This window comes from Haemorhous mexicanus, chromosome 14 (genome assembly GCF_027477595.1).
Source record: "Haemorhous mexicanus isolate bHaeMex1 chromosome 14, bHaeMex1.pri, whole genome shotgun sequence".
NCBI classification, from domain to species: Eukaryota; Metazoa; Chordata; class Aves; order Passeriformes; family Fringillidae; genus Haemorhous; species Haemorhous mexicanus.
Window position 1 is genome coordinate 10,889,692 of NC_082354.1, and position 13,272 is coordinate 10,902,963.

The 13,272-nt window shown below is 39.0% G+C and overlaps 1 protein-coding gene across 2 annotated transcripts in view; it reads left to right on the plus strand.

Moving 5' to 3' along the window:
- TENM1 (teneurin transmembrane protein 1) overlaps positions 1-13,272 on the plus strand; it is a 232,666-nt gene that overhangs the window by 162,881 nt on the left and 56,513 nt on the right. The window contains exons 17-20 of one of the 2 annotated variants that reach the window (XM_059858916.1): positions 2,422-2,565; positions 7,182-7,431; positions 8,289-8,309; positions 11,711-11,943. In XM_059858916.1, coding sequence (XP_059714899.1) covers positions 2,422-2,565; positions 7,182-7,431; positions 8,289-8,309; positions 11,711-11,943 — 648 coding nt within the window. The remainder of the gene's footprint in view (positions 1-2,421; positions 2,566-7,181; positions 7,432-8,288; positions 8,310-11,710; positions 11,944-13,272) is intronic. The other variant, XM_059858917.1, reaches the window with a different exon arrangement.

A 13,272-nucleotide genomic window follows, 5' to 3' on the forward strand; every position in this document is an offset into this window, starting at 1 on the left:
CTACCTGGTGCTGTGGTTGAGTACATTCTATTCATTGTTCAAAGAAGATGGATGCACATAAGTACAAACATTGCAGGAGAGGTTGAAATGGAGGTTACTGGCCTGGTTAATTGTGTCTTTTATGTCTTAAGCCCTTAAGCTGTAGGTCTGGCACTGATTATTCTTAATAGTTGTATGAAAAGAATTGGGTTTTGATACAGATGATCAGTAGATATTTTGAGACTACAAAGAACATTACTCGCAGACTCCTAAAATCTGAAGCTATAGTTGCTCAAGTTCACATTTATACAATGAAATCTCAGTCACCTCAAAAAAGTGCTATAAACTAATTGGATCAGAAAGTAACACCCCACAATGAGGGTAAGCTGACCGAGATTTTAATTTCACTTACAAAATTACCTTTCTCAAAACCCGTGCCTACCCAAATACTTCTCATGTGGCACTGTAATCATCCTGACTTTACCTGTGACTTTACCAGTGTTATGCTTTGCCTCGATTACTTTGCATGTAAAATGACTGATAGGAAGTTTTCATGGGTGTAACACCAGGACTTCCAGTTAGATGGATCAGGAGACCCTGCTCTAAGATCACACAGATATTTCTTTTTGGAACACAGAGCATAGGTGTCTTTCATAAATATGGGTAAATTCACACAGAAACCTGGTTGTAGACACACACAAAGTGAGTGTGGTCCATGTGTCTCTCACTGATGAGAGGGGACAAAATGACAGCTGTGCACAATAAGAGAGCAAGGAACAGTGAACTTCTAAGAAAAGGGGTGGTATGACTCCTGGAGAGTATTTGGCAGCTCAGAAACATCAGCTGTAGGCAGGGAATACTGAGGTTTACAGAGTTAGCTCCAGCCCTGGTAGAGATGGCCCAGTGGATCCATGGGCTCAGATTCCAGGCTCTGTGAGTGGTTATGCCTCCCTAGCCCAGCTCTCAGCACGGTCCTGTGGGTCCCTGATGGGTCCTGAGCCAGGCTGAGGGGCTGTGTTGAAGGGCACACACAGCTGACCTGGGAGTGAGCATGTTAAGCCCATGGCTGGAGGAAAGATTTTAATGTGTAGGTGGCAGATGTGAGGTTGCTTCAGAGGAAAAATCTGCCCTTTATCTTCTGTCTGCATTAACACCTAGAAAACAGTGTGCTCAGTTATTGAACCCTTCTGACTCATGCCAGCACAGGATGTGGCTGCTCTGGAAGTTCCCTGCCCTATCTTGGGCTCTCAGCTCAGGGTGGGACCCAGAAGCTTTGCTGGTGCTGGTTGTAAGAGCTCCTGTAACAGAAGAATTGGACAAAGTGGCTGCTGGACCCTCAAACTGAAACCTGAAATGTTTGAAATGTACCATATTTACAGTACTTAAGAAAATGTGATTTTTACAAGTCAGACTTCAGCTGCAAAAACAGGTTCTTTCTGCTAAAGTGGTGAAGGAGCTCTAGATCTGGTACTGCAAGGAAGAGCTTTAAGTTTGCTGTAAAACATTTATCTTACCAACAGAAATGTTCCCTGTTAGAGCTGGTCACAATATTTTGATTGTATACAGTAATGGAATTTAGGTGGTATTAAAACTATTTATGGTTTAAGTAAAGTATACATAAAGCTGTTGCATAGAAAAAGGGAAAAGAAACTATTTTAAATGTTTAATTTTTTTTTCATTTTGTATCTTAAAATCTTTTTTTTAACATTTCTGTTTTGGAAAGGTTGAACTATTTCAGTATTTCTTAGGTCGAATTATGGAATTTGGTGTAAAAAAATTATTCTTCCTTTATTAATGGGTTTCACTGAAATCTAGTAAAGTTAGGCATAAATAATTTTTTTTGAAAGTTTGGTATGTTACAGGTATCAAAAATTTTGAAGTTTTGTTTTGTTTTATGGAAACTAAAGGAAAAGGATTTTAATCAATTTGAGTTCCCAAGATGCACCATCCTTAGGGAAATTCAAGATTTTTCATCGGGTATTTTGGTAATATGCAAGCCTGTTAAGATAAATGTGTAATTCTAGAAATGTTCAGCATGTCAATCCATTTCTGCCTAACTATAATTTTTATAGTCTGCAAACAAATTAAAACCAATTTGTTTTAGCATGGATTCTTTTCTATTTAAGCTGTTATTCAGGTAATTAGCAGAAATGCAATGAACAATCAAGTCAGGAGTCATTGGAGGAGATTTATAATCTTATGAAATCCGTAACTGATACCACAGATTATTTTCTGCTTTGAAGCAGTAGTAACTATAGCTGGAATAACATAATAAAATCTTAAAACCCTTTTTTCAAAAAATACCATACAATAGCAATCAGACAGAGGAAAATTAGTGGCATCATTACTTGACAGATGAGTATCAAAACCTGGAATGGAAAAGTGCCTGGCAGTTCACAGAGGAAAAGGTAGACTGAGAGATCTTTAATTATTTGTTTGCAGTGTCGGTGGGATATGAATATGAAACATGTCCTGATTTTATTCTGTGGGAGAAGAGAACAGTAATCCTTCAAGGCTTTGAAATGGATGCTTCAAATCTGGGAGGCTGGTCTATAAACAAACACCATGTATTAAATCCACAAAGTGGTAAGTCCCTCCTTTATTAACTGCCCACGCAGAAGGAGAATACAAATTTTAAAGGAATTAATTGTTCAGGTTTTAAGTGTTACACTTCCTAATGTGTAATCCTCTTTGAATGTGCACCCTCATGTATTGAGAGCTGAACTGTAAATGCCATCTGAAAGGATATTTTGAATGTTCTGGCTCCCGGGGTTTAGACATTAATATCACTGACTCTTGCAATTGTTAACACATTGTGGTCGTTCAGATGGGAAAAGGGCAAACTAATTTGGGTTCATTCTCACCCAGCTGGTATAGAAGTGCCACATTTCAGGTCAGTCTGTAGTGTGTTACATTCCCAGAGAAGTGTCTACCCCCCTAATTCATCCTGTGACTGCCACCAGTTCATAGCAACACAGCCCCAGGCAGACAAACCCTGCTTGATCACAGAGCAGCACTTCCAGTCCCACACTGCCAGTCCACTGTGCAGTTTTTGTGGCTGCCCACTCTGTGGAGAAGCACAGTAAGTCACTCCTCAGTACAAGCAATCCAACACATTTCAAAGCATTAGTAAAAAACACTGTAAATGCTTTTGGTGTCATAGCATTAACCCTGCGGAGATATTCTTCAGGCATGGAGGCTTGGATATTTTTTTCCCCGTGCTTTTATTTTACACCTGGGGGGGTTTCTTTTCCTCTATTACCATCTTTGCTCAGGAACTAGTGGGACTAAATTATTAAAACAATACTTGCAGATAAGTTATGGTAACTATATATGGTTGTGCCAATAAATTGATATCTCGTCCAGGAGAAGAGAAACTTGAGGTCATATTTTAGCACTTATAAGTCAACAGAGTATTGGATTCAGGAAAGTTCTCTCAATTTGCTCCAGCTGAGAGTCAGTCCAATAAAATCTATTCCCATCTGCAAATTTCTGTTGATGAAGATGCATGCACAGATGTATGGCTCTCAAGTTTTACAAGTTCTGTTGCTGAATGCACAGCTACAGTATAAATATTCCAAATACAAAAGGTCAGATTTAGTTTGTAAATTATCTGGATTTCTGTTTTGATTTAAAATAGTTTGACATTTTAAACAGCAGTTCTTTTCATTCCCTGTCTTATTGGTTTGTATAGATTGTCTCTTTTAAATGCCAGCTATTGACATTTAACAAAGAGAAATCTGACCTCAGTCAGCTGAGCCCCCAACTGTGAGTCCCATAGTCTGCTCCTTAGTGCCAATTTACCACTTGCATAGTTTAATTTCAAGACTAAATTGCTGGCAGTAACTCTAATTTATATGACTATGTGATAACTGCAGTGGTTACTGCTGCAGTTCACCCTGTAGGCACTAACATGTTCTGAGATCTTGTAAAGTACACAATTTTAATCCAAGCTGGGCTAAGCCATTGCTCTCCTGAGCACGAGGAGTGTGGTGACAAATTGCTTCCTGTCCCCATCTCAGCTGTGTGGCTGACGATGCCAGAGAGCCCTGAGCTGTTAGCCCCAGGCCACCTCCTCTCAGATCAGCTGGGCTGTGCCCACTGCATGGATGGGGAATGTGCAGCTTCCTGCACCTGCTCCTCTTCCTCACCTGTTCTGCTGTGCTGGACACCATCAAGGCTGAAGGCAGGGAAAGCTGCCAAACACCTTTGCCCATCACCTGCAGACACAGGAGGGAAGGAGAGGGCATAAGGACATCTGACTTGAAAGCCAGAGTCTCTTCTGTTTGCAGTTTGCATGTCAGAACATCTCCAGTGAGGTGGCAAAGGCCAGGCTCAGGGCTCAGGGGTTCCTCAGGACTGTTACAGGCTTTGGGCACCCACACCTGGCTCTTGAACAACAGCTAGAAAAGCAGCTAAGGGCAGGAAAACAATTACTATAACAAAGCTGGTGCACACCTACCAGAGCAGCCTGTAGGTTCATATTAAAGCAACAAAACAAAATAATGAACTGTGGTAACCAAAAGGATAAAAATAACAAGTGTGCTCTCTGGTCTTACCTAGAAACAAGTGAACTGCACTTCCATTTCAGACATGGAACATGGGCTTTAAATAAGGACAAGAGTATGATTCAAACTAGAATTATGTATTTTAGACTTATCTCCATGCCACCATGACAGATATGAAAAGCATTGAGTAGCCTGCTTGAGCATGAATATTATTAAGATTTTTCACTTTTTAATTAAAGCATCTCCTCTGTATGTATGAGGAACTGCTCTTTTTAGAAAGATGAAACTTTTATGATTTTGAAACACTGCCGCTGGATTAACTACAGAAACATCATTGGAATATAACATTCTCTACTGCAAATTGCAATTTTATATTCAAACTAAAAGTAGAAGCACTTGGCTTGATTTACCAGTCCTGAAGAGCTTATATCTAACTTTAGCTGTTAATCCTGGTTGCCCAGCAGGTCTGCTGCTGTGCACAACATTCCTGCTCAGAGCCAGGGTAGATACTCTTCTTTCCCTCCCCATGAAGGCTGCTCATTTTTGAGAAGTTACAAAATAAACTGAGTTACAAGAAATAGATGCAGTTTTACAGACTTGCAATTCATAGTAATGTGGAGGTACATGTATTAACATGCAGAAACCTTAGCCAGTGAAAACTGTGTTCTACAGCCAGATGTAAGGATTTACAAAAAGAAAGAAAAAAAAAAAAATTCTGCCCAATTCCAGCAGAATTGTTGTGAAATATCAAATATTGTTCCAATGTGGCTGTCACTGGAAGCTCAGTTTTTTTAATGTATGCAGTTTTGCATCAGTCTGGCTGTTAGGTTAACAAAGAATCACATCTTGTTCTCAGCTGTACTCCTCTGCTCTTTTCCCACTTTCTTTTCCTCACCAATTTGGAGGTTTGATCACTTCTAATTTGTGACAAGATTAGAGTTTAATGTTTTCTGGTGCCAAGGTTTTTGTCAGTTTGGAAGATCATCAGGGCGTTTCTCATAATCAAGAAGAAAACAGATACCATAAATATCAGTTCCTACACTGAGGTCTTTTAAAGACACCTGTATCTCATGAATACAAATGAATGTGCTATTAACCACTTTTTCAGGGTGTTATTTGAATTAATCTTTTTTTTTAATGGGAAAGTGGACTGATTCCATTTTTATTTATGTGGGGCAAGGAGGAGTAGTTTTAGAGGGACTCTATGCTTTAAGGGGATTTCAACCCCAGTGCAACAGAGCATCAACTGAAATTAAAGCAGCAGCTTGGAAGCCTGATATTAAGCACACACTTAGATTTATTGACAGCAAAACATATTCTCCAGAGCCCTAATTATTTAGTGGCATTTGTAAGAGGATGTTGAAAGATTACCTTAACATTGTAATTTCAGACAAAGGGCAGCATCTTCATTTCATAGTATTTTTATCCACTGCATAAGAGAGAATATTGCCATTTATTTTACTGGAATATTTCCAGGATGTTTTTTTTTAAGCCATCTCTGAAACAAATCTGTGCATTCTGTCCTCTGTTGTTCATAAATTATTTTTTTTAAATATAATTCCCTTAAAAATAGCTGTGGCAACATTCAGTAATTTCCAAGGTGAATTTTATCTTCTGATTTATCTGAAAGTCACAAAAAATAGTTTAAATAGAAGTTGGTAGAGACGATACATAAATACATTTTCTGCACTTTGGGAAAACTCAGACATGTCTCAACATGTACTTCCTGCAGTGTCTAGAATATTCTCATTTCCCAGCACGAGTCCTCCAGAAAGTAAATTCCCTTGGGTTTGTTCCTTTAATAGAGCCAATGTTCTGATGAAGCACTGGGCCTTTCAAGGGAAATAAGAAATTTTGGACTAGGATCTAAAAGAGTACCTATCTTCTGTTTGCAGTAGCCAAATTTTTGCAATAACATGTCATTTCAATGATACTTCTTAAATATATTACCACATTGTTACTTAAAATAAGCACTATAGCTGTCAGCTTGAGAAAGCACATCTTTGTACTAGTTCTGGTATCACCAGCCTAGTAATTGGGAAGACTTTAAACAGTGTATGTTGCAGAGCAGTGCTGGAATAAAGTGTTGTAGCCTTTATGGCAGAAGGTAGGATGTTGCTGGGAAGATGCTCACTGGTGCTTCACAATTGCTCCTTGACTCTTAACTTGGCTTTGCTGCTCTTGGCACCATTTTTATATACCATGAAGGACTCACAGTTGAATTTGAATATTGATTTTGTACTGCCACTTGGTGCTCTTTTGTGAAAAATGCATAGTGCTCCTGCTATTAATCTCCTTTAATTAAATATTCAAACTGCCTAAGAAATTCCTCTGCTACCTAATAAAAATTTATGAATAAAATGAATATTAAAGCAGTAATCCCCAAGAAATCAGATAGCACTGCAATTAGCAGTCAATTTGTTAGAGCATTAACCAACCCTGAGTTTTCCTCCTGATGTTGGCTTTAAAATAGCCACTAGCCACTGCTAAACAAAATGGTGACAGTGAAACTTGGGATGAACAAAATTGGAGAAGATTAGTGGAACCCCGTGACAGTCTTTAAAATATCAGATATCTGTTGCTATTTTGGTAATCTGGTTTTCTAGAGGATTTTTTAATCCAAAACTGCAGAATAGTTTAAATGCCACACATTTATTTATTTTGTTTCTGTTTTCTTCCCTCCCCTCCCTTTAGGAATTGTGCACAAAGGAAATGGGGAAAACATGTTCATTTCCCAGCAGCCTCCAGTCATCTCCACTGTGATGGGCAATGGGCACCAGAGGAGTGTCTCTTGCTCCAACTGCAATGGGCTTGCCCTCAACAGCAAACTCTTTGCCCCAGTTGCACTTGCTTCTGGGCCTGATGGAAGTGTCTATATTGGGGATTTCAATTATGTCAGACGGATCTTCCCCTCTGGAAATTCCATTGGTATATTAGAATTAAGGTAAAAAAATAATTGGCTTTCTCTGACCAGTGTTTCTAATTCTGGCTGTGAAAACTAGGGTGAGCTTTTATCCCTTGGTACTTGATGAAATAGCCACATGTAGTTGCTTTGTGGCCTTGTGTGTCATCAACTATCAAACCAACTTCCCAGAAAACTTAACACCTACTTGTAATCATCAGTTAAACAGGATGTTTTGAGTGGCCTGTAAAATAGATCTTGCATAATGAATTTCTTCAAATTGCAGAATTAATAAAGCTGATTTTTCTTCCTGTGAAGTTTTCCATACATTTTCTCCAATAGTTAAAATATACCATGATGCATAGTTTTGAAGAAAGCTGCATAATTCCACAGCAAACATGCAGAGTATCATGTCAAGTCACAGCTCTGGGCCTACAGACTTACCATGTTTACAATTAATGCAGTTAATCCTCTCTTGAGCAGAGGATAGGGCTCAGTTTAAGCAGGCAGGAGGAAACTTGGCATCACAGCTGAGCCTGGGCTGCCCTTAATGACTCCCCTGTAATTATCACCCCAGGTTCCCTTTCTCTTTGAGGGACACAGGGGAGGGCAGAAAGATTTTGGACATTAATACATGAAATCTCTCTTATTTAACATCCACCTAGCTAACATTGCTGGTGATGATTCTGTGTGCTGATTGTTCAGAATTAACTTGGCAATGCATGGGCAGTTTCCTCAAACAGGAAACATTTTGAGAGAAAGAAATACCAAGAGGATAAACAGTATTTTGTTAGTGGGATACATGTCTGTGAGCAGTCAGGCAAAGAGCAGAGTTGTCAGGGACTAACATTCCTTGTCTTTCTCTTTCCTTTTAAACCTGAACCTATCTGCCTTTCCAGGAATAGAGACACAAGACACAGGTAAGTAAAATGTAATAACTGGTATGTGAACCACGTTCGAGGAGACAGTCTTACAAAAGTCCTTTTAAAAGTCAGGATATAAAGAAATACTCTGAATTTAATAAATATAAATGACAATAAATACAAATTTTAATCAAATTCACCTTTCTTTATAGTTCAGAAAGTTTGATTTGTTCTAGTTAAAGGAGTAAAGTCTCCTTCTAAAAATCAGTTTGCTGATCACCAAGAAGAGATGGACAGGTTTAAACCTGAACACTGAGAGTACATTTCATAGCTGTCATACCCATTCCACATGGTGTTTGACTGATCACAGATATAGCCATCCAAAGAAACAAGAGCTTTAGCTACTAAAAAAATTGTTTAAAAGGCTACAGAAGCAGACTGTACTTTAGTGGACTGTGCTTCAGAGGTTTGGGGTACCATGAGCTTTAAAACCTGCCAGTTACAGAGTGCACAGCAGAGCCCAGAACTGAAGATGCTGTGTCTAAGCTCAGTCCTTGCTGCTCCAGCTAAAGACAAAGCAAGTGGCTTCCCCCCTTTCCAGCTGGAGTTTTAGCATTGCAATTTGGGGATTTCTTTAAAGGAATGAGCATTGCACATTCGGCTTCTGCGACAGACGGTGAGGGAGTTGGTTCCAACAGTCCAGCTGCAGAAGTGATGCTGCATGCTAGAAAGAGGCAGCAAGGCACTCTGTCTCCTTAGAAATAAACTTTTTAGCATTCCACTACTTAAATGAGATAAATAAACCAGCACTAGTACAGTATAAAACAGTAACTGCGTGGCATAGTAGGGAGCAGAGTGTGAACTGAGCTGTATTTACAGCATGAGAGTATTGGTTGGAATTGCTCACTTTAGCCACAGGACTGCTATTGAATACTATAAATTATTTACCAGATTATGTCACATCTCATATACTTTACAATTAAAACTTTAAAAGGAAATATGATTCCTATTTGGTAAGTACAGGGTTCCATTTTTTAACTGAAGGGTTGTTTCCACTTGCTTTAAACTGACCAGTATGTTTGTAAACTAAATTTCTCTATAATGCATTAGAAAAAAAAATCAGCTTTTACATTTAGAGGTTTCTTTCATAAAGTAGATCTTTTTTCTTTTTAATACCTGTTCACTAGTACTAGTTTCTTGAGATGATCTTCAAACTTAATTAATTATGACAATATTCAAGTACTCCAGCCCTATTAATTACAATAATAATGTCTCTGTCACTATTCTGTCCAAGCAAATTTTGTAGAAAATAAAAGGAAATCACTTGAAGTTAATGTAGTCTTTGAGGTCATAGGGGAGTACTCAACAATCCCACTATGTGCCATTCTCTTGAGGCTGTAAAGGTCATAGTCATGGCGGAAAGTTACAGAATGCTCAAACCAACATGTAGAAGCAGCAGGTAAAAGATTGTTCCTGACAGTCCAGGCAGGAAAAGGCTTCAAAATCCAGCTCCTCCACACAACTTTTAGCCTCCAAAAGAGTTCTTTTTACCATGTAAAAAAGACAATACTGTGTAAAAAGGGAGAGTTTGGCAACCAGCAAACAGAAAATGCCACTGATCTTATTTTTGGTGTTTACAAGCACCTTATCCCATTTGTTTTTCTTGTCATCATGATTTTAAGCTATAGCAAAGCTTTTTAACTGTTAAAAATTGAAACTAAACTTCGAGAAAAGTACAGAGAAAAATTTAGTAGAGAACAGTACTGCAAAGATTAATTTTAAATCCTCCTTACTTCATATAGTTTTCAAAATGCTAATTTAAATCAACTCAGATTTATATCTGATTACAATCTTCAGCAAAAATAGCACGTTTTTCTAATTGTGTTCCATTTCTTACTAGTACTCTTTAAGCATTTTAGTATGCAAGGCTTTAAGCATAAACATGAAGAGTTTTCTAACAGCTGGTCTATTAACTCTAACGACAAGGATGACAGAAAATGTGTCTACAAGGAGAATATAGAATGACCCCTGGTTCTCTGCAGTTTCTGCATACTGAACAACATGTTTATTTAAAATCTAGAATTCTCCTTGCAACTTTTTTCATAGAAATGTTTTAAATAAAAGTCATCATTTGGCTGACCAGTCATTCCTGACCTCAATCCAGAGAGCAAAAATGATTCTTGAAATTTTCAACAAACAAATTTTATAGTGGTGATACTTTGACATTAGTTGCTTTTAGCTCATCCTCTTACTCATCTTTCATCATACCACTGCCCTCTCATTCCCTGTGGTTCCTAGGACTGGGTTTCACATCTGTTCCCCAGCTCTGGGAACATCACTGAGCATTGTCAAACCCACCACAAACAGAACTGGCCCAGGTGAGAGGAGGAACTCACTTCACAACTTTGTTGCAGCAATCTTAAGTATTAGTTAATTGTACCAATATTGATAAAATAGCTCCTAAAAAAATAAGAAGGGGGGAATATTTTTTACAATTTCTTTCATATAACTGGGCATATAGAACCCAGCCACTTTTCAGAAACCTTCTTCTCCCCCTTAGAGGAACACAGTAGTTGTTAAAAATATTGTCTGAGCACCTAAGCTCTCAGCCTGTGCCTCTCTCCCACCATTTCAGTAACCAAATATAAAGGCCCTCTATCTGGATTTTTAGTTAGGCCCACTGCAGGCTCAGGACATGGTGTACCATGTACTTAAAAAATTTCTTCTAACTGGAAATTAACTTTGCACTGAAAAAGAAACTTAGTCTTACTAGATAATAAGATGCAGCTCGGTTTTCAGATTAGAATTTATGATCCCCACCATTTAATTAACATATGTAAATATTTTTTTAAATAACATTTTATAATCTCAATAAGGCAGTGACAGTGCATGAATTATGGTGCATTAATTCATCCCTGGTTGCACTGACAGTACTTGGCCTTCTGCCTTGCTCCTGACAATAGAGTCTGCATGAATTAAGGCACCATATTTCACACCTTCATACTTCCTAAGGTTTAGAAACAGATAAAAATAACCAAGAGTGGGTATTTGTGCCCATCCAGAACAGCTTGTGATTCACTTTGCTGCAACTCATAGATTTGTTTTCAGTGCCAAGAGTACTAGGAGGTATCAGATATAGAAAAATGATCCTGCTTCTGATAGTAATAATTACAACTAAGCTGAAGTCACTCTAGTTAGCTTCATCCTGAGTGGTTTGGTACTGATGGGCAGACCAACTGCCCAGTTCCAGTCTCTGCCCCAGCTCCCTAACCCAAAACTCACTGGTCAGGCTCTGTAGCAAGACACTGGTGGTGTTTTGAGCTGCTCTCACTTACACCTCTGTCCTCTTCAGATCTCTGAGGTGATGTCTTCAGATAGTAGAGTACAGTTGTTGTGCTGCCACAGAGACGCACAAGAAAAAAACAAGTTGACTTTGATGCTCTTCTCTTCTGTTTCAGCACAAGTCCTGCACATAAATATTACCTGGCTGTTGATCCAGTGTCAGAATCCCTTTACTTATCAGATACCAACACCAGAAAAGTCTACAAAGCAAAGTCTCTCACTGAAACAAAGGATCTGGCCAAAAATGCAGACGTGGTGGCAGGGACAGGTGATCAGTGCCTTCCTTTCGACCAGAGTCACTGTGGGGACGGCGGAAAGGCGGCCGAGGCCTCTCTCAACAGCCCAAGAGGTAGGAAAAGTCTGTGTCTGGGGCACTCAGTGTTGGTCACCTGTGTTTCCTGTCGTTATTTAGGAACTCAGATGCAACTGGATGTACGAAAATGTGTCTGTGGCAATGATTTAACCAACTGTTAAGCCAAATCACTTCATGAGGCTCACTCATGTCTGCAGTACAGCCAGTCCTTTATGAGAGATCAGCACGGGCAGCAGGCTCCAGCTAGAATCCTCTGATTACTCTTCCCTGCATGACAACACTCCTCTTTCATTACCTTTCAATTGCAAGGTGGCAACATTTAATTATATGTAACTCTTAGGCAAATTATATGGTTTCAAAGTCCATTTTTTAGATGCTATGCATCAGGTGAGTGTTGTAATGTTAACAGAGCTTACTCATACACTGTAAGTCAGGGCTGTTCAAATCAGCCAGCAAAATCCAGTTTATTTGGAACTCTAGTTTGTCCTTTCTTATTAACACACTTTGCAAAAGTTGAGCATCTCCCCTGCTGCACATGAAATAAGCATTTTACTGCAGCCTCCCTGTCAGAGTACATCCAGTATTGTCACAGGCAAAATGTGTGTGAAGCCTCGAATCCCCACCAAAGCCACAATTAATCCCCTTGCAGTGTGCACTAGAACTGTGATAAAGTCTCTGGATTTGGTGCTCTAAAGCAGCTGATCACCCTGAGCTCCCACGGCAATCCCTGGAACAAAGGGTGCTCAGCAGCTCCCAGGGCAGAGCCCTGCGTGGGCTGTGCTGCGCTGCCCCCGCGCCGGCTCGCAGCTGCCTCCAAGGAAGGGCTTTGATTCTCTTTCCTGAGCTAATAAAGCAAGGCTGTACATCAGTAGGAAATTAGAATGTACATCCAGCCAGAAATACCTCTAAGACAAGCAAATAATCCTGCTTTAAGGTTTAGCAAGAGACACATTGTAATTATAGAGTGACTTTAGTATGTCTTTAATGATAGAAGGTAAGTGTGAGGTAAGTACAAATAAATGTTAATCTCAGGCAGCTAATTAAGGTAATGAATCTCTTCTAAAAATAGTAGAAAACAAAGCTTTTCAGATCCTTTATCAGGAAAGTGTGATTCTGTGAAAGTGATCAATGTTTTATTTCAATTGATGATATCCAATTACAATACAATCAGTTGTTCCGTTTTATTTTCTTAGTGGGGAAACATGTTGATGAAAATGTTGTGATACACTGTTTACTTTAAAGATGCTCATACTTCCTTAATAGAAGGTTCTAGTCATAAAGAAATGAGGAGGAATAAAAGCACAAGTCAGGAGTTCTCAGGCAGCCAGCAATTATTGAAAAGAAGTTGTGAGCAGACAATGGCTC